At 49.5% G+C, this 27,289-nt stretch overlaps 7 protein-coding genes across 7 annotated transcripts; 4 read left to right on the top strand and 3 right to left on the bottom strand.

Annotated features, from left to right (window-relative positions):
• The first annotated feature begins 320 nt into the window (after positions 1–320).
• BZA70DRAFT_163800 (rab-GTPase-TBC domain-containing protein) lies at positions 321–3,181 on the top strand. The gene is made up of 2 exons (XM_064909807.1): positions 321–1,996; positions 2,055–3,181. Exons 1-2 carry the CDS (start codon positions 634–636, stop codon positions 3,089–3,091), a joined length of 2,400 nt encoding a protein of 799 aa, XP_064768605.1. The 5' UTR covers positions 321–633; the 3' UTR covers positions 3,092–3,181.
• Positions 3,095–7,117, bottom strand: BZA70DRAFT_163785 (DNA mismatch repair protein Msh3). The gene is made up of 9 exons (XM_064909806.1): positions 6,317–7,117; positions 6,167–6,251; positions 5,559–6,106; positions 4,815–5,494; positions 4,654–4,755; positions 4,526–4,590; positions 3,983–4,471; positions 3,557–3,925; positions 3,095–3,484 (listed from the first exon to the last, which is right to left on the bottom strand). Exons 1-9 carry the CDS (start codon positions 6,954–6,956, stop codon positions 3,271–3,273), a joined length of 3,192 nt encoding a protein of 1,063 aa, XP_064768604.1. The 5' UTR covers positions 6,957–7,117; the 3' UTR covers positions 3,095–3,270.
• A 183-nt stretch (positions 7,118–7,300) lies between these two features.
• BZA70DRAFT_289490 (uncharacterized protein) lies at positions 7,301–9,583 on the bottom strand (the record flags this gene model as incomplete). The annotated part of the gene is made up of 3 exons (XM_064914117.1): positions 7,301–8,039; positions 8,107–9,197; positions 9,251–9,583. The coding sequence occupies 3 exons, from the start codon at positions 9,581–9,583 to the stop codon at positions 7,301–7,303; spliced, it is 2,163 nt and encodes a 720-aa protein (XP_064768603.1).
• Positions 9,584–17,924: 8,341 nt separating this feature from the next.
• BZA70DRAFT_310727 (FYVE zinc finger-domain-containing protein) lies at positions 17,925–20,181 on the bottom strand. The gene is made up of 2 exons (XM_064914928.1): positions 19,790–20,181; positions 17,925–19,721 (listed from the first exon to the last, which is right to left on the bottom strand). The coding sequence occupies exons 1-2, from the start codon at positions 20,078–20,080 to the stop codon at positions 18,108–18,110; spliced, it is 1,905 nt and encodes a 634-aa protein (XP_064768602.1). The 5' UTR covers positions 20,081–20,181; the 3' UTR covers positions 17,925–18,107.
• A 185-nt stretch (positions 20,182–20,366) lies between these two features.
• BZA70DRAFT_163310 (uncharacterized protein) lies at positions 20,367–21,878 on the top strand. The gene is made up of 4 exons (XM_064909803.1): positions 20,367–20,641; positions 20,715–20,929; positions 20,990–21,022; positions 21,079–21,878. The coding sequence occupies exons 1-4, from the start codon at positions 20,416–20,418 to the stop codon at positions 21,799–21,801; spliced, it is 1,197 nt and encodes a 398-aa protein (XP_064768601.1). The 5' UTR covers positions 20,367–20,415; the 3' UTR covers positions 21,802–21,878.
• A 2,277-nt stretch (positions 21,879–24,155) lies between these two features.
• Positions 24,156–25,247, top strand: BZA70DRAFT_238037 (aquaglyceroporin; the record flags this gene model as incomplete). The annotated part of the gene is made up of 1 exon (XM_064910431.1): positions 24,156–25,247. One exon carries the CDS (start codon positions 24,156–24,158, stop codon positions 25,245–25,247), a length of 1,092 nt encoding a protein of 363 aa, XP_064768600.1.
• A 496-nt stretch (positions 25,248–25,743) lies between these two features.
• BZA70DRAFT_163294 (mitochondrial K+-H+ exchange-related-domain-containing protein) lies at positions 25,744–27,281 on the top strand. Its single transcript, XM_064909802.1, has 3 exons — positions 25,744–26,673; positions 26,734–26,772; positions 26,832–27,281. Exons 1-3 carry the CDS (start codon positions 26,148–26,150, stop codon positions 27,125–27,127), a joined length of 861 nt encoding a protein of 286 aa, XP_064768599.1. The 5' UTR covers positions 25,744–26,147; the 3' UTR covers positions 27,128–27,281.
• Positions 27,282–27,289: the final 8 nt, after the last annotated feature.

Below are 27,289 nucleotides of genomic sequence, written 5' to 3'. Positions count from 1 at the left end.
AAGACATCGCCTGGCTGCCGGCCTATGTACAACGAAAATAGTAGTTAGCATATCGTCATCGTCTTCTGATCGAGAAACCAGGTGGGGTCGCCGCCGTCCGCTACGCGACTTACTCGGGCGAGGATCTCCTCCATGATTGCGCAGTGTTATATCTTCAGCACTCTAATTCCTCAACAAACCATCCACAAGTATAAGAAATCACTCTAGCTATATCGCTTGGACCCGTGCAAGGCTGAGGTTCTATTGTTATCCTAATGACATCCACAGTCGCGTTGTGGGTTAGGATCAAAGCCTTGAAACCTTATTCTGGCGTGTCTGTCACGTGTTTACTCTTAGTCATATATTACCTCCGCACGGCTCACCCAGCCGCTGGCCTGCTCAGACACAGATCTTGGCCCGAGAACGGACGTACTCGCCGTATTCGCCCCCTTCACCGCCTCCAAACCACCTTCCTCACGCGTCAATTCGACATTTGTGGCCTCAGACGTGCTGGATATTTGGTCAGTTTGCTGGTTTATCATTTTCCGCGCAGAGTGGGTAGCGATTGCTTGTCTGTAGCAGCCGATGCACGCTGTCTAGACGCGACGCGTTTGGCTCTAGTTTACGTCTTTTCCCTGCTTTCTTGATTTCCCGATGGCCGCTCACCAACCACATCTCTCGCCCTCGGCTTCCGGCTCTGCTAGGACCCAGCGTCCTGAAACAGATGGTGACTTTGAGAGCATCTCGCTCGACGACAATAAGCTTGCCGTCAGCCAGTCGCCGCAGACCCGTAAGCTGTCATCCGGATCCAATGCCCACCAGCAGGCCGCGACCACGCCCTCGCCCTCGCCCTCGCGCTCTGTCTACCCTGTCTCTCCATTGAACCCCAGCAGTCCGTTTGTCCGCGGCGCCAAGCCCCCCGCTGCCGCGTCCGAAGGACGAAATCTTCTCGCCGCGGCCGCGAGCCCCACCGCCGTCTCGCCAAACCTGCCGTCGTCCGAGTTCTCGCCGCGGAAATCGCTCCCACCCACGCCTCGCTCGGCGTCGTTCGCAAACGTCGGCAGGTACTCGGTCTACGGACAAGTCTCGCCCAACGGCAGCCTGACGAATCTGCATGCGCCCCCGTCGCCTTCGTTGCCGGCGGTGTCGACGCCCGTGGCTAATCTTCGCAAATCGTCAATGTCGAATCTGGCTGCCTCGCCTAGACCTCCTACTCGTACGTCCTCCTCTGCCGGTGGACTCAACGTGCGCTCGACGAGCATGTCGTATAATAGACCCGGGGGCTTATACTCTGCCGCGCACCTCTCGTCTCCTTCGCTCGCCCTACCTGGCGAACACAGCAGCAGCCGCCGCGCCTCGGCAGACGACGGCCTCGCACTTCCCCTACGCCGACCCCAAGACTCCCGCCACCTCTCGCGCACATCGCTGAAATCCCCTTCCGCCAGCAGCACCGACATCCCGCGCGACGACGACTCCGACCGCTCGGGCGACGACATCGTGGTCCCCGACGACGTCATCTTCTGGAACGTCCCGCTCACGCCCGAAGTCAAGGCCGCGGCCCAACCCGCCGTGTCGAGAACGCCCACGCCAGGAAGCATACCCTCTCCCGACCGCAAGAGCTCGCGCGCGTCGCCGACGCGGCTTGGGCTCGGTCCCGATTCGACGCCGAGCCGGTTGCGCCAGCATGATAGCTGGTCCGATGCGATGGATCATCTGTCTGACGAAGCGAAAGATCTGACGGTCGCGCTGGAGGACTACCGCGACGAGCTGAAGAAGAGCACAAGACAGCAGATGATGGAGAAGATCAATCTGCAAAAGGGCTTGCCGGTTCCCGCCGCGCGGCCGTCGCCGGCGGAGTTGAAGCACAAGTCGGAGAAGGAGACGAGAGCGCTTAGTCTTGAGGATCTTGCGTCGACTTCTGTCACGCGGCCGTCGCATCTGCCGCGCAAGTCGAAGACCGAGGAGGAGAAGCATTTGAGGGAGTATCAGAAGATGATGTTGAAGTCTCAGAAACAAGGTGCGTTGATTTTTCTGTTCATATACGATGCAATGACTAACTGAGAATACGATAACAGAGAAGAAAAAGAAGGAGAAAAAGTTGAGCGAGTTTGCAGAGTACCAAAAGCAGTTGGCCGAAGACGTCGCATACTGGGACAGCACCATCATGACCAATCCACAGATGAAAATCTCAGACGCCCGCACGCGCACTATGATCTGGCGGTCAGGTATCCCTCTGAAATACAGAGAACGGATCTGGAGCCTTATGATTGGGAACCAGCTTGGTATATCTCCGACGCGGTACGACGATCTTTTGAAAGAAATTCACGATGCAGCACAGAAGAAGGAGGAAGACGAGGCTGCTGCTGCTGAGCTCAAGTTGATCTTGGACGATGTGGCTGAGACGTACCCGGAAACCAAGCTATTCCAAAGCTCTGGCCCTCTTCGCGAAGCTCTGGTTGATATTCTGTCCGCAAGCTGCAAGAACAACGACAAGATCTCATACACGACTGGGATGCACACCGTTGCCGCAGGATTACTCCTCAACCTGCCGACAAAGGTGTCGTTCGTCGCTCTGGCAAATGTGGTAGCCTATCAACCGCTCGAGCTATTCTACAGACCCGATGACGACAGCCGTCTTTCCAGATTCTACATCGCTTTTGACCGCGCGTTTGCGATTAACCTTCCGTCGTTGCACCATCATTTCAATTCCTCGCTCGACCTCAAGGCGCCGTCATACGTCCCTGCTTTCATTCGTCCTTTGTTCACTCTGCATCTACCTCTAGACTTTGTGCCTCGTCTCTGGGATACTCTATTCCTCGAAATGATGCTAGACTCCCCCAAATCCCTCCCTATGAGACGAACCTCTTCCGGCAGCTCCGGCAGCGGCTCCACCGCCACCCCGGAAATGTCATCCTTTGAAAACCTGCTGATCGCAATCATCCTCGCGATCCTGCAGCACAGCACGACCGCGCTGCTCACGGACGACAAAGAGTGCGTGCTTCGCAAGATCGGGTGGGAGGCGACGCCGATCAGTTTTAGCTCGGGGGACGTCGATGTTCCGGATACGGTGAGCGAGCTGGAGTTTATGCGCTACGCAAAGAGTTTGGTTTAGAGAGAGAGTCCTGCGATACTGGTTCTGTTTATTTTGGTAGCTTTTATTTTTGTAAATACTCTTGGTCGTTTAGACTTTGTACTATATGCATTCGTTATGGTTATGAATCAATCTTATGTTTTAGAATATGCCTCATCCCGCAATAGACCTTTTATTTTTCCAACAAGCCACAGACGTGCTCACTTTGAAGAAGCCGCGTGCGCCAAGACTAATAACTCCTCGACATCAACGCTCTCTTCTGGCTTTCCGAGCACGTTCGTGACCACCTCGCGAACCTTGGTCGCCCACTGCAACGACTCCATCGAGCGCAGCCTCTGCTCCAGCTGCCGGGATTTCTCGCCCGCGACTGTGATTATCGATCGCGGTATTCCTGCCAGTTGCGCGACGTTCAGTCTGTGGTTGATTTTCGAGTCAGTATATATATATAGAGAGAGAGGGTGGTTTAGAAAAGTAAGAGGAACATACCCATATGACCGATGTGCTATTCCCGGAGCGGCCTTATAGAGAAAAGCAATATCCGTCTCCTTCGTCTCCGGGTTCTCCTGCTCGATATACTCCATATAATAACAAGCCACCTCGCGGGGATAAACCTCCGAGAACGAGCACAGCTGCGGATAATGCGTAATGAACAGCGTCAGCGCTTTAATATCCGAGATAAAGTACGCGAGCACCGACTGCGCGATCGCGACGCCGTCAACGGGTCCCGTACCGCGGCCGATCTCATCGAGCAGGACGAGCGAGCGGGAGGTTGCGGATTTCATGATGTCGGCGCATTCGAGGAGTTCGACCATGAATGTTGATTCGCCGTTCATCATGTTGTCGTACGCGCCCATTCTTTGTATCCAATGTTAGCCAATGCAAAGCAGTAAATAACTATAGAGCACGACCTACCGAGTATAAACTGCATCGAGCATTCCAAGCGTCGCTGACTTGGCCGGCACGTAACTTCCTATCTGGCCCATGATCGCAATCAAGGCCGTCTGTCTCACATACGAGCTCTTGCCTCCCATATTAGGACCGGTTATAATCATCGCGTGAATACCGCTGGCCGAAAGCGTGATATCGTTCGGAACAAACGAGTCTAGCAACAGCTGCTCGACCATCGGATGCCGTCCCTCCTCAACAAGCACGCAAGGCTCGTCCACGTACGTCGGCTTGACGTAGCCCGGGAGGTCTGAGACAGCTGCTAACGCCAGTAGACAATCCAGATGCGCGAGCGCCTGGACAATACTTCGCAGCTGCTCGTAGTACTTTGCAATCTCCTTCATGAAGGTATCGTACGCCGCCTGGCACGAGAGCTTGAGGAGCTCGCGGTACTGCTCTCGTTTGCGGAGTAGCTCCTGAACCTCGGGAGGGTGGAAGCGGGATACTGTCTTGGTCCTGTGTGCAGCATTAGTATCAGTGAAACTAAGTCGTGGATAAGAGACTACTTACCCGCTAATCTTCTTCCAGTTTTTCGGCACGTTCCGTAGTTCGTTGTTACGGATTTCGATCAGGTACTGCAACAGCTCGGTTAGCCCATATTCGTTAGCAACAAAAATACGGATAAGATTAAACCATACCTCGATCTGTGCCACTGTTGAGTACTGTAGATATGACTTGTTCACATCCTTTCGAGCAGTCACCAAAAACTCATCTAGCAGCTTTTCTGTTTCCGCAAGGCCCTATAACAAGAATCTTTAGCAATCCAGCACCTCCCTGAAGCCACCATCACGATCATTACCCGTCTGTTATCGATAATATCAGGATACTCCTCCTCGTTTCTGAAAAACCGCTCTTTATCGTTCTTCACCGCGCCATCACCATCAACCGCTTCCAAAAACTCCGAAATCTCAAATGCCATGCTTGGCAGGGTATCAAAGTATTCGTTCAAGTCATCCGACACGAACCTGCCGCCGTCCGAGTTGGAGAATGAGTTGCACGCTTTATTAAACGCGTGCAAGAGCGAGCCTAGCTCGGATGGCCTGCATCTTCCGTAGTGGATTTTCATCAACCCTGTTTCCAAATCGGGAAGCTGAGCCAGGATCCTGCTCAATTTCTCGATTCGTGGGTTATTCCCCTGTTTCAGCTCTTCCACCGCCGCCGTTCTCAGCTCGAGTTTTTCGCGGTCAATAAGAGGATGACCGATCCAGCTCTGAAGTAGCCGCTGCCCGAACCGGGTCCGAGTCCGGTCCATGATCCAGAAGAGACTGCCTTTGTAGGTTAAATCTGACTGGTTGCGGAAGATTTCTAGACTGTTGAGAGTGTCGCCGTTGAGAAGCATCGATGTCTTGTTTTGGAAATTGTCGATTTTCATTGTGAGGTCAAAGATTGAGTCCAGGCCGTATTGCTTCATGTAGTCGATTGCTACGGAGACACAGATCTTGACCGTGTTGGGAAGTGATAATATACCATCAAAGCTCGCTGTTCACCGAGTTAGCTCTCGCGCTTCATAGGACATATGATGGAAAAGAAGACGGGAACTTACAGTTAGATGAGCCGGAAGACTGAGAGTCCTGCAGCTTTGTTCCAAAAAATGTCGTCAAATGATTTACCGCGTCGTCAAGAGATGGCCGATCAACATGCTCTATCCGTATCGATCCCGAGTCAAGCGACCCAGTAGCGACCTTCTTGGATATATGCGAAAACAGCTTTTCAGACTCTTTGCTGATCTGGCCCGTCACAACAATCTCACTGGGATGAATATGAAGCAAACGAGTCTCCAACTCCGCCCTCATAAACCCGTCCTCAAACTCTTCGTAGACAAGTCTCCCTGTAGCAGCCGATATGGCGAGCATCCCGATCGACACTCTCTGGTGCGGAAGTTCGTTCTCGGCAATGCAGAATATATAGCCTGACGACGCATTCGAGCTTGACATGCCTTCGGCATCGATCGGTCGATCGACGTACGTTGCCTTCGTATAGACCCGCGTCAGTTTACGCTCGAACGGACCGCTTTTGTTAGTTCCTGCTGATTTGAGCGCTGCGGTCTCTGTCTGTTGGACTAGTCCTACTTTATAGCCTTTCTCAATCAGCCTAGAAAAGAGGTTGTTAGAATTTCATATGATCTTCTGTCCAACTATACACAGAGCAGACCTTTCTAGGTGGATGTAGATGCGGTGATCCGGTACGCTCGAAGAGGCAAATTTCCGGTATCGGGAACTGGTCGATGGATTCAGAGCTATAAGCAACTCATCAGTATAATGCCGAGTAACCACAAGTCCAAACCAGGGCAACGCAGCATACCCTCTTCAATCGAATTCCACCCCGGAACTCGAAATATATTCAATTCTTTCGAGACAATAGCTGAATCCTCGCCATAAAAGTGATACTTGTAGCCAACTTCAACCGCCAGTATAGTATCTCTGTGATTCCGCTTGATATCAATATATTGCTGAGTGAGAGGTGTGAGCTTTGGAGCTTTGCTCGCGCTGCCAGCTTGCCCGCGACCTGACTTTTTCAACGGCACGCTCTCGGTCTCGTCGTCTTCAGGATCATGTTCCCCGTCTTCATCTGCTAGGTCCTCGTCTTCATTCCTAGCAGCTAACTCAAGACTCGCAATCTTCCGCCGACTAGCCACACTCTCGCCCGCAATTCTCTGCCTCTTTTCGGCCATGACCTCAGCAGCTTTCCGATCTCTATCGTCACTCCCGCCGTCTTCCTTCCCAGCCACGCTCCCGTTCGCAAACCGCTTCAATCCCGCATGCTTGACAGACAGCAGCTCCCGCGAGGGTGCAGTGCTCGAGCGCGAGTTTGTCTGTTGTTCAGCTTGCGGACGTGTGCTCGACGCGGTGGGCTTCTGTGCTGGCTGAGAGGCACTGGGGCGTTTGAAGAAGCTGCTGATAGTCTGCTGTGTCCGAGGTACCGACGCAGGCGGGGGTGCCATCTTGCGTACCTGTAGCTCGTATCGTTATTCGCTGCGATTCGGTATTGATCAGCTCAGCGGTCGACAATTGACGTTCTGCTGCTTCTCAGTAGTTTCGTGGATCTACAGTATTATTGCTTTCTTAGCGTGACGCGCTTCTACGCGTTGCAAGTTTAAGCCGCACGCTCCTACTTTAGCTGCCCGACCAGGTCGACAAATTCGAGTAGATCAATTAATTATACGGATGATGGAATAAGCAATTATGATATAAATTATAACCAAAGTAGTAGCCGCAAAAAAAAAAAAACTACGACCCTTATCATACAGAGATAGCTACAGGAGCAACAAATAACACAAATTTCACCTCACGATTCTGTCGCGCCATTAGTCAGTATACTCTCAAACTTCAGATTCATCCGATCAGACCACTCCCGCAGCAGCGAGGATCCAAAAGCTGCGGCTTCTCGGACCGAAGAGGTCATTTGTATCGGAAGCATGTAGTTATCGTCAAGCGGTCTCAAGCCAGGACCAGGTACACTGCCACCCAGGTGCACGAATGTTCCTGCGCTGGCAGATGAGCCGCTGGAACCGCTGTTACTGCTCGCGATCGCGTTCATCCCACTGACCGAGGTCACTCGCTTCCGCCATGTTTCAGGAAACTGACTCATCAGAACGTCAACGGGGATTAACCTTGACCCTCGCTGGAACTCGTATGCAGCCAAATCAACGTTCTTGGAAAACTTCAGCAAGAGATCTATGAGTTCTGTCTGAGAATAACTACCGCTAACAGAGGTCGAAGTCTCCGGTGACTGGGAATCACGCTGGTCCATGCTGCTTCCGTCTGTAGTTGCGGAAGAAGAAGAAGAAGCTTGCGCAGCGTGCTGCAACGCCCGCGCTGATTTTTGGTGGAATCCTGCGACTCGTAGATACACAATGGCGCGAATTAGATAAGTCGCGCCGGCTAGGGCTGAGGAATTTGACTGGTCATGTAGCTTGATTACATGACGTGCATACGGCACAAGGGTCGCCCAGTTCTTGTCTGAGGGTACTCTGCCTTTTATACTAGCACATTTATCGTCGTAATCAAAGGCGACCAAATATGCCCTAATAAATCGTTAGTTAATGGAAAACTCACAAAAGTCATCGTTCAACGGCAGAGATTGTTCCATACAGTAAAGCATCCATGGCATATACGCTTGCCAGCTTCAAATCACCGCCCTCCTTTTGCCGGTCGGATGCGTGCTTTCGATCAGTAGCCAGAGTGAGCCAGTGCTGAACTTTTGCTTCAAGCAGCTGCACCATTTTCCGATTTGCCGACGGAGCAGCAGAGCTTTTGTTTGCGTCGTTGCTCGCTTGCTGTGGTTTCCCGGTTGTAGGAGTACTAGTTTTGGACGAAGCTGGATCCGGTGTACCCTTTGGCTTCGCGGAGGGCTTGATATCTGCCGGAGCTTCATCGCCTGTGGTTTTTCTCTTGTTATTGTACTCAGCCAGCGTGCTCTTCTTTGTATTTGGAGTTCCCGGAGTCGACGCTACTTCCCCAATAGTAGCAGATGAAAGTGCTGTCGGAGGCGGCGTCATAACAACCTTCTCGGCTTTTGTAGGAGAGACCGAGTTCTGCCTAGCGCGCTCTTCTTCCACCTTTTTTGATGTCAAAAGCTCAGCTTCTCGCACCAGATCGCGCTCCCGCTTCTGTAACTGTCTCTTGAGCTCTTTGGCGTTTTCTTCCATCTTCTTCATCTTTTGTTCTAGCTTCCTGTTGAGTTCTCGCTCGGTCTCTGCCTCTTTCCGATATCGCTCTTCTATCTTCCGTCTTTGCTCTTCGAGTTCTTTGATCCGCTTGTCGGCCGTGCTTGGCCCGTCATTGTGTGCGGGTTTCGCCTCTATTGGGTGTGCTACCTCACCATGTGTCTCTTTCTTCACCATCTTTGAAACCTCTCCTCTATGCAACGGCAGCCGTAGAACGACAATTTTCCGTTTCCGAGGTTCGAGACTCGGCCGGTGCTTTTCCAAAAGAGAGCCAACATCAACACTCCTGAGCGGTCTTCCTACTCCATCTTGACTCTCCAATGGAGGTATCGGCGACTCGGGTACTGAAGCGTCAAAGACAGGCGGCAAGGTGGGACTAATCATCCAATCTGGCACAGAGTCTGCGTCTGTCAGCGATAGCTCTGGCGGCTCTAGATCGAATACTGGTGGTAGTGTAGGACTGAGAATTGGAAGTAGAGGTGTGAGGGGATAGTCGATCTCTTCTCGAGGCAAGGTCTTATGAACGGGTTAGTTGATGCGGAAGTGCAATTGTCAATCACAAAGCATACCTTTCTTTTCGTAGACTTTTCAGATTTGGAGTCCACGACTCGAGATTTTGAGGAAGTTGTCCGGTTTGCGTCATCTTCCAATGCGCTGTGTGTCCTTCGATCGTTCGCGCGATCACGAGAAGCTGTTCGTTCGCTGGCTTGGCTCGTCGCGTCGCTACTCCGTTGTTCACGCTCACCTTCCCGCCTACTTTTCTGCTTTCTAGCAGCACTCCGCGCTCCAGGCGAATTTTTGCTTCCCAAAGACTTGCCATCGTTAAAGGTCTGAGAGTTTCTGTTCGTACTGCTGATCCCGTTCTGGGTTTTTCCGTTTGGTCGTGTTTGATCTGACACCATGATTGATTTCTTTGGCTCGTTCGCGGCGTTCGCTTTACACGAACATTAAATTCAATCACTCAAAGGCTGAAGCTTATTGCCATAACACAACGCGCGAATTGGGGTAACGAGAGCGTGTACTGTCGATTCCAGAGCAGGTGAGAATGCTCATAGAAAGCGCAGGGCTCCAGGGGCGTTCGAACTCTCCCGATCTGTGGCCGTATTTAGCAGTTGCGTAGGTGTGCGTGTGCCAATGGCCTGCGCTGCCAAGATGATTTCCCAGATGGTACAAAAGACCGAAAACCGAGCCTTTGTTGTTGTGTAGCCAAGAATCTCTCTGCAAGAGGCAGCACGTTCTCCCTTGTTGAAGCGCGTGGAGATAACTACTGCCTTGACTGTCGATTACAAGGTCAGTCGGAGCAACAAGCCAGAAGCAGCAGCCAGATACACTCACCTAAGCTTAGCTAGCTGAAACGCACTCGCTCCGTCGAGAAAAAGCCTTTGTCCAAATTTTTAACCTGAATATGGCAGCAAAGTCTGAATTGCGGGCTCGATTAGGTGATCAAAGGGTTTAGCCTCGATTCCATAGTTATCTGAACTAAGGTTTTGTGGTCGCTAAGTCTTCACGTGATTAGTCTTTCATTCCATTTAGCACCGATATTTGTCTCGGTCCCTGAAGCGGAAATCGGGAGCAGTCTCTAACTACAACGCGTCTCTGAGGAGTCTCCCGTGGTCTGGTGATAATTTGTCTAAAATCCAACTGCAGAGTGCCAGCTTACTCAGCTGTCACTGTGGGTTCACTTATACGCTATTGCCAACGACAAGTTTTAGTGATGTGTAATGTTCATAATAAGAAATTTATCATTGTATTCCACCATTTCCATATAGTTCCCTTGTAATCCTTCATTATAATCTGATGTCCCCTATAATCTTCCACTATAATCCTTTACTATAATCCTATCGTTCCCCTATAATCATCTCATCATAATCATATCGTCCCCTTGTAGTTATAGACCGGCAAAGTCCATGGTTGAAGTAGAGTAGCAGTAGCTCAGGTAAGCAGTATCTCAGATACAGGTAGCAAGCACAGGCAGTTTTGGTGTCGAGTGGTGTCTTCAGCGTGAAGTTTCTGGTAGTGAGAGTTAGCTGAGCTCTAGATGATTGACAGATAAATAGGTACGGACTGTAAGCTGTTGTAGTGAAGCGTGCAGTCTGTGCAGTCTGTTGAACGAGGAATGTAGTCGTCGAAGAGTAAACGTCGTTGTTGAGTAGCGTCTCTGGTTATCGTTAGCAAACCACTATAACACATACAAACCAGACGGGACGAACTGATCGCTGTTGTAATTTGCCCGCGATAGGTAAATTGCCGGTCTATCAATGAGTAAGTAGCAGCCTTCACCACCGGCACTCACCAGTCTTCTGAATCTGCACGCAGGCGCCAGTCCGCTTGACATGTGCTCTCGCAAGAGCCGGCTTCGCTCCCCTATCTTCTCTGGAAACGCAAGGCATCTCGAAAGACGCTGGCACGCCAAACGCAGCAACATCTCATGGGGAGAGCCAAGAATTATTTGCTGGTTTGGCATATCTGTGCCATGACCGGCGCATCGCCATCATATGAGAATGCTACCCCAGAGGGTATAAGCTACTCTCTGACGTCTCCGCGAAGCGCCGCGTCACATGCGCTCCAGAGAGGAGGATTGAAGCCCATGTATCGGATCCGGCCGGAAATGCGATTCGTTCAACTGATGAGTGTCGTGGTTAGCGCTAAATACTCAGAATTCCTGCCGGAGCCACCAGTTTCAGTCGTCGCGTAGAGAAATGCAGGAAAATGCAGGGAATTTGTTTCCAAGCGTTGCAAATGGAAATGCAGAGGAAAATGATGGGAAGCGGAATATGGTGGCTACCGGCACGGAAAGAAAAATGTGGAAAGAAACTCATCGCTCATATGATGAAAATGGGAATCATCTTGGGAGGAAGTAAAGAAATTTGTTCAGGAAGAAAGGATATCCTGTTCATGATGAAGAGATGCTTTTCCCAGAGGAGAGGAGCTTCTTGTTCTTGTATTGTTGTAAAGAAGAGAAAAGAGTGTGTGAGGAGGAGAGGAAAGGAGGGAGGGAGGAGAGGGCGGGAGGGGGGGATTTTATAGACGTCCGGGCCAGGGCTCCATCAACCCTTCTGATGCGGGCTGGCAGACCGCCAGGCAAGTGGGCGCCCCGTTTGACCCCCAAAACTTCTCTGGCCTTCTTCATTCGCGCGAAACAGAAGGATGCATTTCCAAATCGAGAGCTGCGGTACTGAAGTTACACGCGGGGAGGGCAGATACTCGCACGGCGGAAAAGAAACGAAGGATCCATCTCCAAATCAGGAAGTAGTGTTACACAAGCTGAGAATGTGGACGGATATCCGCGCATTACGTCATGGGATCGTGTGTCAACAGGATCATGAACGCGCAAAACGCCAGCTTCAGGGCTGAATATCTTCGTCAAACATGCACAGACATGTCAGTTTCTTTTGGCAGAAATACAGCACGATCCAAGGGCCTTAGATTGATATAGATTAGCGCGTGCCTTAGCTGTGAAACTAACGAGCTACGCGAACGTCAAAACGCCACTAGTTGTATCACTTAGGTCCCTGCTTGAGACAAGCATTAACGCCGTTCCTGTAGATCATGACTCAGGAACAGACGTCAGATTCTTCCAAGTTTGTTCTGTCCTTTTCACCTCTTTCTTCCTCGATGTTGCAGTGCACAGCAGCAGAGAGAAGCCCGCAGCACCAGCAGTTATCTGCGCATTTCCGACACAGCCAGGTTACCCCTCTTTCTTTCCGGCGTCTGCGCAAAGGTTTCCTTTTTCGTACAGTTCTGCGGGCTTCTTTCTATTACATCACACTCGCACAAACTACGTCATGGAAACAAAAGACATGTGAAGATCCAGAGTAGACAATCAGAGTGAACAGACAGAGATCCCGTGACTCCAGGAGCGCTAGGGGTCAGTCTGAATCGCTCTCTTCCAGCTGAGCACCACAATCGTGGTTGCAGCACATGAACCCGCGTCCAGCTTGAGCCAGTAACAGATATGAAAATGGGCTGTGATTTGTAAACATATATACAGATAATAAGTACGGACGTAGACAGCCGATTTGCAAGCTCAGCTGTATGTATGTAGAGGAAGAAATTGGCAGAGCAGATCTTCCGACTCTCCACCGTGAATCACAGCCACTCTCTATCCCCTTAAACAACATGCTCCCAAAGACTACTGTTCGTAGAGTGCAGCATCTTTCCGTGTATACTCGAAAGCCATGCGAATATAATGAGAAGAGAGCACAGATATTTATCAGGTAGTACAGGAGAGCATGCGACAGCAGAGCATGCGACAGCTTCGCAATTCATGTGATCCCTTTCGAAATGAAGGCTTTTGATAACCCTTGATAGCCCATTCAAACAGTTCGTAGTACGGTGTCCAGTTGATTTCCTTGAGCGCGAATCTCTTGTTAGATCTCATTGAGTTGTTGTCGATGCAGGTTCCTTGATCGGCTGAGTATCGAAACTGTTTTAGGAGAATTTCTCGCCCTTGGCTGGCGAGTTCCGTCGATTTTCAATCTCTGAATACGCGGCTTCGGTCAATATACCTGCTCCACTGATAAACTGATTTGTAAACGAAGCTCCTTAAATCAAAACAGTAAAATTAAACAGCAGAACTGAATCGAAGTGTTCTGACCGCACATGTATGTGATGCCGCCGTCGAACAATGCGCACTCAGCATATGACAGTGTATGCTCTATATAGCACGCTTATCATTTTCCTCGAGTTCCAGATATCCCATGAATCAATTTGTGCCGCTGGTACACAAGTATATAGGGAAGCGGAGTGTGACATTTGAAAAGATGCAAAACTAGAGAATGACCGTAACCCTGGTCCTGACTCCCTAGTCTCAGCAGCACATAATCAACATACGTCACTTAGATGCTTGACGCCAGTTTCGGTAGTTTTAATGTAATGGATTTGTGCTTTTTCTTAATCATTAGCAGAGTTATTTGTATATTTGTCATACAAATGACACTAATATGATCATTTTGATACTTCAAACGCTGGATCCTTCATCTCCCGTATAGGCAATTTGAAAGCCTCATCGGGCTTAGAAGTCGTGTATATGTCAAAATATGGTGGCTATTGAAAGCCGCCTATACTTGAAAATAGTGCCCAAAAATACAACAAGTTTTCTGCTGCATATTCCTTATTTTTTCGGTCTTCGAAGGTACAGAAGAAATGCACGTATAATCGAGCCAGAAGTGAAAATATGCTTATGGAATCTCCCTTTTGTCTATAGACTGCCCAGCCACTTTTTCAGGGTTGCGATTATCAGTGGGCACCACACATATTTTCTACGTCCGATCAACAAATCTCTTCATTTCTATTTCAGCATTCGCAGCTTGTTTGCTTCTCTCAACACCGAGAAGCCCCGATGAGGTATAAAGAATTTATTCAAAAATAGCGACATAATCTAGATGAGATTAGATCGTCCATGAGAGAGTTATTCTCGCCCAATTCTACCGTTCTCCGCCAAATTATTCGAATTTTAAAGCGAGCCAGTATTGCTTGACTAGACATATGAACGCGAACATCAAGAATGGTTGCAAGCTCTCGCGCACTGTCCAACGATTTTTCTGTGCTGTTCCTAATCACTTTTTCCAAAACATTCAAGCGTGTCTGTGTATACACTCATAATGACTTACTCGATTTTCAGTTTGCTGGTAGGGACAACCGGATTCCAGGATATGTCATGATGGCAAGCAGGAACTTGTGCGTTGGAGAAGTTGAATTCCGAGCTACTGAGAATCTAACTGTACACTGAAATGAGCGATTTGGTGCAAGGTAGGACAGAATCGACCACAATCTGCTTCTTAGCAGTATGCGATGGCTGTCTGGCTCAAACTCTAGAACGGAGTGCGTCAGGCAACAAGCAGTGAAAACGCTGTCTTGCATCGTTACTTCCGATATGTGTGCCCTGCTGACGAGATAAGGAAGCTATCGTGCGAGATTCGTGAACGGTGGCAAGCTGGGACATCGTTAGTCTGTGTCCTTACCCCAACGGATGAGCTTGATAGTGGATCATTTGGCATATACATATACTTACTCTCAGTATATCTATGCACGAATAATATACCAAAACGGTCTCTTCTGTTGACATTTAGCTGGACGCAGGTTCATGTGCTGCAACCACGATTGTGGTGCTCAGCTGGAAGAGAGCGATTCAGACTGACCCCTAGCGCTCCTGGAGTCACGGGATTCTCTGTCTGTTTACTCTGATTGTCTACTCTGGATCTTCACATGTCTTTTGTTTCCATGACGTAGTTTGTGCGAGTGTGATGTAATAGAAAGAAGCCCGCAGAACTGTACGAAAAAGGAAACCTTTGCGCAGACGCCGGAAAGAAAGAGGGGTAACCTGGCTGTCGGAAATGCGCAGATAACTGCTGGTGCTGCGGGCTTCTCTCTGCTGCTGTGCACTGCAACATCGAGGAAGAAAGAGGTGAAAAGGACAGAACAAACTTGGAAGAATCTGACGTCTGTTCCTGAGTCATGATCTACAGGAACGGCGTTAATGCTTGTCTCAAGCAGGGACCTAAGTGATACAACTAGTGGCGTTTTGACGTTCGCGTAGCTCGTTAGTTTCACAGCTAAGGCACGCGCTAATCTATATCAATCTAAGGCCCTTGGATCGTGCTGTATTTCTGCCAAAAGAAACTGACATGTCTGTGCATGTTTGACGAAGATATTCAGCCCTGAAGCTGGCGTTTTGCGCGTTCATGATCCTGTTGACACACGATCCCATGACGTAATGCGCGGATATCCGTCCACATTCTCAGCTTGTGTAACACTACTTCCTGATTTGGAGATGGATCCTTCGTTTCTTTTCCGCCGTGCGAGTATCTGCCCTCCCCGCGTGTAACTTCAGTACCGCAGCTCTCGATTTGGAAATGCATCCTTCTGTTTCGCGCGAATGAAGAAGGCCAGAGAAGTTTTGGGGGTCAAACGGGGCGCCCACTTGCCTGGCGGTCTGCCAGCCCGCATCAGAAGGGTTGATGGAGCCCTGGCCCGGACGTCTATAAAATCCCCCCCTCCCGCCCTCTCCTCCCTCCCTCCTTTCCTCTCCTCCTCACACACTCTTTTCTCTTCTTTACAACAATACAAGAACAAGAAGCTCCTCTCCTCTGGGAAAAGCATCTCTTCATCATGAACAGGATATCCTTTCTTCCTGAACAAATTTCTTTACTTCCTCCCAAGATGATTCCCATTTTCATCATATGAGCGATGAGTTTCTTTCCACATTTTTCTTTCCGTGCCGGTAGCCACCATATTCCGCTTCCCATCATTTTCCTCTGCATTTCCATTTGCAACGCTTGGAAACAAATTCCCTGCATTTTCCTGCATTTCTCTACGCGACGACTGAAACTGGTGGCTCCGGCAGGAATTCTGAGTATTTAGCGCTAACCACGACACTCATCAGTTGAACGAATCGCATTTCCGGCCGGATCCGATACATGGGCTTCAATCCTCCTCTCTGGAGCGCATGTGACGCGGCGCTTCGCGGAGACGTCAGAGAGTAGCTTATACCCTCTGGGGTAGCATTCTCATATGATGGCGATGCGCCGGTCATGGCACAGATATGCCAAACCAGCAAATAATTCTTGGCTCTCCCCATGAGATGTTGCTGCGTTTGGCGTGCCAGCGTCTTTCGAGATGCCTTGCGTTTCCAGAGAAGATAGGGGAGCGAAGCCGGCTCTTGCGAGAGCACATGTCAAGCGGACTGGCGCCTGCGTGCAGATTCAGAAGACTGGTGAGTGCCGGTGGTGAAGGCTGCTACTTACTCATTGATAGACCGGCAATTTACCTATCGCGGGCAAATTATTGCAGCGATCAGTTCGTACCTCATGGTCTGTATGTGTTTAGTGGTTATGCTAACGATAGTCAGAGACATCACCTAGCAAATGTCCACTATTCGAAGACTACGCAGACTACACTTTTACCAGCATATTGCACAACAACGACAGACAACACAGCAGCACAGAGAGCACGACTCAGAACGCTTCACTATACAATCAACAGTTCGTGAATTTCAGTCTCTGATGATAGCTAGGATCTAAGCTAACGCATTCTATACCAGCCAACTTCACGCTGAAGACATCACTCGACATCAGATAACTGCCTGTGCCTGCTACCTGTACCTGAACTATTCTGCTTCAACCATGGACTTTGCCGGTCTATAACTATAGGGGACGATATGATTACAGTGAGAGATTATAGGGGGACGATATGGTTACAGTGAGAGGTTATAGGGGGACGATATGATTATAGTGAGATAGAATGATATATAATGATCTATTTTGTATTCCATCAATATGTTTTGTACTATGAGAATGATAAAGCATGCACGTATTCAACTATAATGCATAGTGACCGTAGTCTATAAGTAGAGCAGCAGATGCATAATTTAGTGACGGTCTGACTCAATAGGCGGGCTGTCTTTAGTTAGGTATAGTGTATGGACTAGTCATTTGACTTTAGTGTGTATCTATTTCAACTCGTAACCAAATTTTGTTCAAACCCGTCATTATATGCGCAGAGCCTTCTGATCTCTTGTACGTTACCACGGCGTTCTTGATCATTAGAGGGCTCTGAGTCGGGCCGAAAGTAAACAGATTGTAACGCGCCGCTCGTTTCGTAAATTTCATTTAGTGGAATATCATTTGCTAATCAATTATGATCTCTTGTCTACTGGGCTGTAACAGGTTGTAGCAGATGAGTATTCGTTGCCAGAGGGACCTCGACTGACCTCCCAGGATGTACAATAGTCTATGGAATCATGATAAATCAGACACAGAGCAGAGCCGATTGCCTATTAGAAACAAAAATGTAATCACACTGCTAAGAATGGATATGTATAAAATTTCTTCTCGTTCTGGTGACCTCCCCGGACAGTGAAAAAATAAGACCTTGAACAGATCAGTACAGTCAGATCAGGCAATTCCAATATGAATCTAGACGCGTTCAGCTAGGCTCTGTCTCGAGTTTTGCTGCGTCAAGTAGTTTATGTACGCGCTTCATATACTATCTTACAGTTTTTTTTGATCAAATCACCTCCAAAATCATGCAGAAATACAAACGTCTTTGACGCGGAACCCTTGTGGTGCGCGAATCTATTGTGATCGACGTCAGCTAAACGGAATAGTCATTAATTAGGGTTGATAGGAACATCAGCGGTTGCTTTGTTTCCTGTATATCTGCATAGGCGTAATAGCAAGCAATATACTCTTTGTCTGTACACTTACTAAGAATAAACTCCTTCTACAGCCTACGAACATGAAGACAGATTTCCAAATCATCCATTATCATCTAGATTTACTACCTTCCTTACGCCTCAAACACAAGCTCTACCAAACCTAAAGATATAACGAAAATGCACAAAAATGCATGAAAAAAACAAAAGAAAAAGAAAAGGCAAACAAACACCAATGCGCAGATAATGGTCAAGAGCTAGTAGTGCACCGGTTATTGCACTTCGCTCAGCGTTGTGATTTTAGTCACCAAAGGCGTAGCTGACGTTGTAGCATTCGGATTATGCTTCAGCACGCTAGGTAAACTCTTCAGTGGGAGCATGTACACCTGCAAGACCTGCATCGCTGCTATATGTACGTTGTTCTGTAACTTGGACTGCTGCGCAGATCTCGTCGGTGTCTTCAAGATTCGTTTCGCAGCAGTGTCGAACTCCTGGAAACTGTAAATCAGTTTCTTGCGAACGCGCGAGGCCTCCGCGAGCAGATCATGAGACGGAGGTTTGTCGGGATCGTCAAAGTTGCTCAGCAGTTTCTGGAATTTGGGCAGCAGCGACTCGATACCTCGACGGAACTGGACCATGTTTTCATACACCTTCACGAAGCCTGGTTTGTTGGCCACATCTTCTGAGAACTCTCGTCGTCCAAAAACGACGGACCGACAATCTTTGCAAGTACGGACTTTGACTATGATGTCCTCTTCCACTTTCTCCGTCAAATAGTCGGAAAGTCTTTCGAAATCCAACGTGACCTGCGATGAGCAGGCGGTATCTGGAGAACCACATACAACCTTTCCACACAGCCGGCAATGGTGTTTCCTCATCGAAAATGAAAACTTGCGCTCACAGTAAGGACAATCCTCGACGTCTTTATCGTCCTGCCAAGCCACAACCTCTTGTTCTGGCGGTTTCCGATAGTTTCTGATTTGTTTGAAGTATCCGGTCGCTAATGTCGCCGCTACCCCTACGGCATCCGTAGCAAGAGTTTTTGCGCCGTTGTCAACCGTAATTGTGAGACTTCCAGCGCGAGTCACGCTCGGATCGTTTGTTTCAATCATCAGCTTTATCAATCTTGTCAGGCGCTTCTCAAGCAAATTGACTTCCAGATGTGTTTTGGTGATTGTTCGTTTCCGCTTAGCGATAAAAGCGCTCGTCAAATCCTCCACCATACCAGAAGCGTCATTAAATCCTGGCCGGCTCTCAAAGCACGAAAAGCATACCCGGCACCATACACCTTTCTCCGGGTCCCATTTCGCTTGCTTGTCCAGCTTCATCGAGCAGGAAACATGTTCCTCGCAAAACAAGCGTCCGCAAGATCGGCAGTTCACTTTTCCAACCCTACTGTTGAGCTGCGTCCGACATTTGAATTCTGAGCATCGATCGTTACCCGTCTCCCGTTGCCAGTGTGCTCGTGTGACCATGTCTTCCGTCAGCTGCGGCTTTTGATGAACGACATGCTGCTTGTGGTGGCCATTCACACCACCGGATACCACATGATGAGAATGTGAATCATGGACATGTGAACTGGAGACGTTGTGAGGACCGACAAAGGTTACACCGCCGGTTTGAGCGGCTGCACCCGGACCTGCATAGCCTGAGCCGTTTCCAGGCGGCAGATAGATATGACCTTCTGGACTGAAGCCAGTACCTAGGGTCCCGGACGTAAACGCAAGATCTGACAGATCTGCATACTGCAAAGTCTGGTTGAATGCGTGAACTGGCGTGAAGTTCTTTGCTTTGTTGATATATTTCATGAATGTCGACTGCGCACCACCTCCTTCCGACGCACGGTGAACATCCTCCAAATGTCGTTTCAGTGAAAGTCTTGTAGTCTATAGTAATGAAGTTGATGTCATTAGTAGTCGTCCCCAGAAATAAAGGATCTCTGATGAATATGTACCATAGACTCGCCACATATCGGGCAGTTATTTGCTTCATCGCCTCCGTCCGTAGAAGGTTCTTCAGCAACAGGTGGCGGAAGATTAAAGCTCTCTGCACCAATAACTCTCCTTGACCGATGCGCAGCATGTCCAGATGACGATTTCTTCTTCAGGGACTCAACAACAACAGAAGACTGCGCGGTCGTGTTCGACGAGATTGATCTGATCGACGGAACAGGAGAATGATTGCGCAGCTCACGGATGGACGGCGAGCGCGACCGATCCCGAAAGCGACCGTTAGGTGAAGCCATGTGGATTGCCTATCCCGCTATGCTAAACGTATGATAACCAAACTACTTGCTCGGGCACGATCTATTGAGCGGCCGGTATGGATCTTGAGAGTCTTCCAGGCTCGCAACGTAATATTTGTTAAGCTCCGCTGTGCACTTACATCGAAAGTCTAAACCCTGGAGCCAGAATAGCGTAAAACTGACGTTTGTGGCTTCAACTGCACTGTGTTATAGCATTAAATGTCACGTGACTATAAACTACGATCGATACGCGCGACGATTGCGGGGATCAGATTCTCGTAGGAAATGCTTGTCCTTTTCGACTCGTATTGAAGGCGCACTAGATCTTCAGACATATGTCTGCTACAGTTTCTGAATTTGTTGATGACTCTAAAAGTTTCTACACACCAACAGAGGTGTACAGAGGGACGCTGAATTTTGCAGAGATCAGATCAGATTCAGAGTCTGCGAGGCCGACGCCATTTATAATATGCACTCGAGACACAAATGAGGAAATCACCGCGGATCACTTTAGGCTGAGGCTAGTGGGAGATGATGGGCGACATTGCTACTCTGCAACAGGTGGGTTTGAGCAGCATGTTCATATCGGATCATTAGATCACGAAGGCTGATTATCCGCTTCGTTTATATACAGTTACCTCAGACGAATCAACTGAGAGCAACCAGTCTGCTCTCTCCTTAAGGCGATCAAAAACAAAGATTAATGATCTCGAATGGCGCCAATTAATTCTGTTTCTATTTACGCGTCAAAATCACTTCGAGGATGATCAAATGGCAGACAGTTATCGATACCCCAAGGTGTATTTCAATGCCTCGAGACATAAAGAGGATGGTGAAGATTACTACAAAGTGAGCATACTACGTTAATCAAGAAGCTCTTCCGTCAGCTAACTGTATTTTTATTTGAAGATTTCCATTGTGCATCAACTTGATGGCTTTACGGTAACAAAGTCCAGCTTTACAGATCGTCTGTGCATAGGTGCTAATAGTCTACTAAGACAGTTTTGGGTCGACTCGTGATGTTTCGGGATGACAAGAAAGAAGAGCTGGTTGACATGAATCGACTTTGTGCCCAATCAATCAGAGACAATCACAAGCAAGATTTTCTGCTCGTCAAAGCCGGTACCGATCTCGAGCAGGCAAAGAAGATGATTACCGAACTTAAAGCTCAGTTATCTGAATTTATCGAGAAAAAGAAGGAAAGCGAAGATCTCCTGCTGGCAAAATTCAAGATTCTATTGAACGAAAAGAAAAGAAGGATAGCTGAGCTTGCGGCCGAGCCTGAACTGGACCAAATGTGGGAGACTATGGCCAGTAATCAGTCAGAGCCTGCAACGCCAGAGCCTGAAAGGCCGCGAAAGCGCACGAGGAAAACTAGAGGTGCAGCTGGAGCAGAGGAAGTGCGAGAGCCGAGCAGGAAAACAAGAGGTGGTACGCGAAGGAAGACTAGGAAACGAGTCCAGTCCGAATCAGGCTCTGAGGAAGAACCTGAACAGATAGTTACTAGGTCAAGTAAGCGAATCGCGACGCTCTTTGACCGAAAGAGTCCGGACAGTGAGACCACGCCGAGGGCGTCACAGCGTCATCGGGATGTAGAGTCATCGCCACCATTGACACCTTCTGAGAAGGCAAAGGACGCAAGAGGTGGTTCTGCAGCTGACAACGGTGATACAGCAAGCTGGTCTGAATCCGATTTGGTGACTGACAAGGATAGCGAGTGAGAATGTAAGATATAGCAACCACGTAATTGTTTGTAAATAAACATAGGTCTGTGCATGTCATTCATTGTCTTAGATGATCTCGAGGGATTGATTCCGTAAACTGATATCATATGTGAACAACAAAGGCCGTTGTCACTTCGTGACAGACATAACGTCACAGTCCCCGTTTTCCGGATTTCAAATAAGCCCACATCATCTCCTCGTCAGCTTTATCCGCCATCCGGTCAGATTTCTCAACAGCTCGGATCATCTGGAGCTCGTCTCGGGTCTCGCGTTTTTCCCATTCCGTGTCCGACATACTTGTCGCAGTGCCATATTCGTCAGAGTCGCCGTCGTCGTCCATCGCCGCGTCGCTATTCCGGTGAGAGGACGTCCTCGCGCGAGATGGACGTAGTTGGTCAGGACCGCTGTCGGTCCAATCGGGGTCGTCATCGTTGTCATTAATAGTAGGATCGTTGCTGCTGTGGTCTTCCTCTTCCGCACTGCCGCTATAGTCCATTTCTTCATTGTCTGGGTCGATACTCTCAAGCTCATCTGTAGACGCTCTGCCCACGTCAGGCTTCAGATTGGCAGTGTTATCACGTGTAATATAACCAGGCTGACTATGACGGCCATCATCGCCTACTATCTCCTGCTTTATAGAAGATGAATGACTCGGATGAACTCTACCATGCTGCGTGGGTGCATCTAAGATGGGATCTGTATCTCCGGAGGTCTGCATTCGGAGTGGATGCGAGAGGAGGCTACCCCAGCCGGTATGAGTTTCTAGCCGATTGTGGTAAACCTGGGCGTGGATCTGATCGCAATGACAGGAAGAGGCCTGCCGATGCTTGAATAAGGCTCGCGTCGGTAATCTGCCGCCGGCCCAGAAGTCGGTAAGTTTGGGTGACGAGAATGCGAGGGCTGGGCAAAGAAAGCTCTGGCGGAGTGTCAATTAGGTCTAACGAGAACTTTAATCCGGCGAGCACTTTGTGAGAGAGTTTTGGGCTGGTTAAAAATGGCAACACCCCGCAAGCGGACGATGCGGGGTTTCTATATGAAGAGCATCGTGGGTGAATTTATAGCGATGTGTGAAGATGGGCCTTTTATCGAGATATCCAGGTCCGCTACACACCTGCATATCGGAAATCTGACCTGTCGCCTGGATTCATGCAGTCGAGTCCCGACTGCGGATGCCGGCGAGGCCCTCAGCCGCACTACTCCGAGGCTCCGCAGCGACCGAGATGCAGCAGTTTTGCAGCCTGTAGACCTCAGCATGACCCCACCATACAGTGTTTGGTTGGCTGATTCGATGAGATTGCGGAGACACCGGGGTAGAGAAAAAGCAACGACACAAGCAGGTAGAGCGTATGATTGGCACGGCACAGATTGCCCTGTTTGTCTGTCGCAGGTAGCTGATGCAGCTTCTCTATGGCAGCCCGAACAAACGCACCGCAGACACAGTTAGGGTCCAGCAAGCACCGGATAACTATAGTCTAACGATAAATGATCACGTCTGTGGTGGTCACTTGACAGAGTGTTATACATACCGTTCGCTGCTGCACAGCTCTCGTGACGTCACCGGGAAACACCGGCTGCTGCCGCGGACCGGCCCCTGAAATCCAAACTGTGTCTTGGTTTACGCATATGGCGGCACGAGATTTTCCGGGTGTCTCCCTCTCCGCCATCACCAGCCCTCGTGCAGACCCCCGTGGACTGCGCTAAAACACATGATGCCAAGTGTCAAGCTAAAACTAACTAAAGTATAACGTATCAGATAATGCCGAAAAGTCTGGCTTCGGTCGTTTCTGTCAGTCGCAGCGTTCGTTGAAAACCTACCGGAACCGTTTCCGGTGGAAGCCCGAAGCGGAATCAAACCAAGCTCAGGGGCGCGTCGCACCGCCTGAGCCGAGGATGCTGCTCATCCACCCAGCTCGCCATCCTGGTAGCCTTGTCTGATATCAGTTCTCAGATTCACATGAAAACCATTGTCGCGGACAGGATTATGTATAAATACACCATTCAGTTCGGTGCTATCACCCTCTGGTTTGCCTATTTAGCTGTCTGTTCGGGTGGCAACAGTGCCGGACGTTCTATCACGAGGGTTAATTAGAGTTTTGTTTTGGTCCCTCGACGCGGAATAAATCCCAGGCGGCCGGCCGGCCGGGGACGACTTCCATAAGTTTGCTGCCTTCACTCCTCCGTTCACCGTTCTGAGCGGCCGCGTGCAACCCTTCATCTCCGCAATTTTTTTTCTCCACCTGACTATCCGGGGCCCCAAACAAATAGGGACTTGACAACCTGCCTATATTAAGAGCTTCCCCGCTCTCTCCAGATTCCTTCGTTATACCCCACCACGCAGCACTTCTTCCAAAATGTCTACTTCCAACTACGAAGAGTTCGCCATAACACCGGCAAACAACGCCAACAACACCGAGATTATCCCCCGGTCCCTCCCTCCCAAGGGTGGCCGCAGTCACACTCACGACGAGTTCCTCCGCCGCGATGATGTCCGTGGAGAGGACGAAGACATTCTCGTCGAGGAGGAGCGCCTGAACGGTGTGCAAATCTCCACTTACCGCCGTATCCGACGCCAGCTCCGCGAGCCTCTCGCCGAGTTCCTTGGATGTGTCGTTTTCATCACCTTTGGTGACGGTTCCGTTGCTCAGAAGATGCTTTCCAACTCGGCCGCTGGTAACGAGATGTCGATCAACTTGTCCTTCGGTATCGGTGTCATGATTGGTTTCCTTGTTTCCGTCGCCGGCGGTGCTGCCGGTCACTTGAACCCTGCCATCACCCTCGCGAACTGCATTTTCCGCAAGTTCCCGTGGCGCAAGCTTCCCATGTACTTCCTCTGCCAGTTCCTCGGATGCGGCTTTGGCGGTGCTATCGTCTATGGTACTTACCGTACTTCGCTCAACAACTTTGATGGTGGAATCCGTGCTGTTATTGGAGACACCGCGACTGCCGGAATCTACTGCACCTACCCCCAGTCCTTCCTCGACGAGGCTGCGAAGATCATGTCTGAGTTTGGCGGATCTGCCTTCCTTGCCATCTCTGTCAACGCTATTGCTGTCCAGACTTCTACTCGCCGTGATCCTAACCTTCCCGTCGAATGGAACCTCATCCGTGGAATCTCGCTCTTCCTCGCTGTCTATGTCATTGGTGCCTCGCTCGGATGGCAGACTGGTTATGCTATCAACCCTGCTCGTGATTTCGGTCCGAGAATGGCCTCTTACGCTGCCGGATACGGTCGTGAGGTCTTCACCGCTTACAACAACTACGCCTGGATTCCCGTCATCATTCCCTTCTTGGGCGCCATCGCCGGCCAGGGTATCTTTGACTTCATGGTTATCGAGAACGATGAGGAGAGCTTTGTCACTAGCCCTGCTATTGCCGTCCGAGAGGTGAAGCGTCTGGTTAGAGGATCGCCTGCCTCGAGCGTGGACACCGAAAAGTCTGGCTAGAGAGCTCGAGAAGACCGATCTTGTCATTATTAATATCGAGAGTCGTTTTTTTGTGCATGGCTAAACTTGGAGTTTGATATTTGTTTCGGTACTTTTATTTTGTTGTGTTTGTGTGCTGTTTGCTTGCTGTCTATAGAGTAAAGAAAAAAGAAGCCGTTTGTGATGACGGTGTTAATAGAATTTGGTCTTTTGAAGCGATCTTGCATCAGCAATAACATTTGTACTTGAGTACGCGTTGTATTATAATAATTAGACACCTGTTTTGTTTTTGTGTTGTGTTTGGAAGAGTATAATATATTGCTATTACTACAAATATCGATCATACTAATAAACACCAGCAGCACTACTACATCACAGCCAGAGAAAATGTAAACAAAAGTGGCAACAGCGCGAAAGTCGGTCAGTCGAGCGAGGGCAAATTTGAATTTTGGTGTCGAGGACGCGAGTAAAGTTTGGACGATAGGACCGGCAGCGGGAACTCTCGTGAACCGGGGGGGGGCAAGATCAGCGCCTCGAGAGTCCAAAGTAAGCATTTTTCATCCTGTCGTCATTTGCCGCCACTTTGCTTTGTCGACACTTTTAAAACAACGAGTTTTGCGGGAGAGTGAGAGAGGATTTATTGATCTATCAAGTGATTGTTGAATATTCATCGATCTGCTCTGCTTGATTTGGTTTACTTGATTAGCCGCGCCTCTATCACCGATACCGATGCTGATTTAAGAATCATCAGCTGTCTACGGATCATTCGCATCAACACCTCTATATTCTTTTACCAGAGCCGATACACGCAACCATCGTATATTGTTTCGATCTCTGGGTTATTTCTTATTCCGTTTTGTATATTTGCATACCCTCGCATCTTTACGTTTCTCGCCACTCCATTTGATTTAAGACCACGCCATGCGGATCATCCTTTTACCGTTGACCACGACGACGCGTATGGTCATCGCGCAGCGCACCGGATACACAGCAGTCATCGCGGCGAACCCGAGACGTATAGACGACAAGCTGACGCTACGGGCGCACAAGATGTGGGCGGATTGGGAGAGCTCGTCGACGTGGTGGAAAAAACAGGTGACGAAATGGGGAAACAAGGCGATGGACAATATCTCGTACGAGGAGTGGTCGCTGAAGGGAATCCCGCGCGCGCCACCGGGCCTGCTGATGCAGAGCCCGAAGAAGTGGTGGGAAGTTTGGCGGTCGTCAGGTGAAAATGCAACGCCAGAGGAGATAGAAGGGCTTGTGAGCGGGAAGGTCGCGTTGGTGTTCCCACCCCGTCACATCAACGCAGACGAAGTAGCGCCGATCTTGCGCAAGTTTGCTGTTTCGAAGCAGCCGTATCATCTGAAGATGATGCTTATATATGGTGCGGTGTCGCCGCTTACTTTGCCGGTCGCGCTGCTTCCAGTTATTCCCAATATTCCAGGTAGGCCCCAGACTGACATCTTTTAGTACGTTTGCATTCTGACTGACTCTTGTTGATTAGGATTCTACTGTTTGTATCGGATGTGGTCGCATTGGAAAGGTTAGTTGCTGCGAAGAATGAAGTTCGTATAGATGAGTTATGGCTGACTTTCTTGGTAGCATACGAGGGAGCAAAGGTTTTGGATCGTATCGTATCTGAGGACAAATATATACTCGAACCGAGCTACACTCTGGAATCAGCGTTGAAACCCGCACCCGGCCCCGAAGATGCACCTCTGCGAGCCACATCGACCGGCGAAGAGACGCTGCTGGACAGCTCTCAGGTGAAGGCGGTTTCAGAAGCGTTGGACGCGCCTGAGCTTGAAGGAGAGCTGAATCGGGCGATTGTGCAGACGCGCGAGCGCATAACGAAGGAAAACAATGAGGCGGCCAAGATTACACCGCCAGAGAAATGAGGATGTGATGTTGAGCGCATGAGATGTTGAGAGTGTGAGGATGGCATGCCAAGGGCGCGTTCTTTGCAGGTTGTATATAAATTTACGCTAGGTATATAAAAACATCGCGTCTTTCGTTCTGTTACCAAGTTCTTACGGGAAGCGGACAAGACAAAAAATGCA

Source organism: Myxozyma melibiosi (genome assembly GCF_037950935.1).
Source record: "Myxozyma melibiosi strain Phaff 52-87 chromosome Unknown BZA70scaffold_5, whole genome shotgun sequence".
NCBI lineage: Eukaryota > Fungi > Ascomycota > Lipomycetes > Lipomycetales > Lipomycetaceae > Myxozyma > Myxozyma melibiosi.
Note: the sequence above shows the minus strand (reverse complement) of the source record. Positions and strands in the feature narration are given on the sequence as shown.

Coding starts and splice junctions, on each gene's coding strand:
- BZA70DRAFT_163294 (XM_064909802.1), top strand. CDS start 26,148: ATGCGGATCATCCTTTTACCGTTGACCACGACGACGCGTATGGTCATC. Junction 26,674..26,733: donor AGTTATTCCCAATATTCCAG/GTAGGCCCCAGA, acceptor CTTGTTGATTAG/GATTCTACTGTTTGTATCGG. Junction 26,773..26,831: donor GATGTGGTCGCATTGGAAAG/GTTAGTTGCTGC, acceptor CTTTCTTGGTAG/CATACGAGGGAGCAAAGGTT.
- BZA70DRAFT_163310 (XM_064909803.1), top strand. CDS start 20,416: ATGTCTGCTACAGTTTCTGAATTTGTTGATGACTCTAAAAGTTTCTAC. Junction 20,642..20,714: donor ACATTGCTACTCTGCAACAG/GTGGGTTTGAGC, acceptor GTTTATATACAG/TTACCTCAGACGAATCAACT. Junction 20,930..20,989: donor ATGGTGAAGATTACTACAAA/GTGAGCATACTA, acceptor TTTTATTTGAAG/ATTTCCATTGTGCATCAACT.
- BZA70DRAFT_310727 (XM_064914928.1), bottom strand. CDS start 20,080: ATGGCTTCACCTAACGGTCGCTTTCGGGATCGGTCGCGCTCGCCGTCC. Junction 19,722..19,789: donor CGATATGTGGCGAGTCTATG/GTACATATTCAT, acceptor TCATTACTATAG/ACTACAAGACTTTCACTGAA.
- BZA70DRAFT_163785 (XM_064909806.1), bottom strand. CDS start 6,956: ATGGCACCCCCGCCTGCGTCGGTACCTCGGACACAGCAGACTATCAGC. Junction 6,107..6,166: donor ATCTACATCCACCTAGAAAG/GTCTGCTCTGTG, acceptor CCTCTTTTCTAG/GCTGATTGAGAAAGGCTATA. Junction 3,485..3,556: donor ATAGCACATCGGTCATATGG/GTATGTTCCTCT, acceptor AATCAACCACAG/ACTGAACGTCGCGCAACTGG.
- BZA70DRAFT_163800 (XM_064909807.1), top strand. CDS start 634: ATGGCCGCTCACCAACCACATCTCTCGCCCTCGGCTTCCGGCTCTGCT. Junction 1,997..2,054: donor GTTGAAGTCTCAGAAACAAG/GTGCGTTGATTT, acceptor ATACGATAACAG/AGAAGAAAAAGAAGGAGAAA.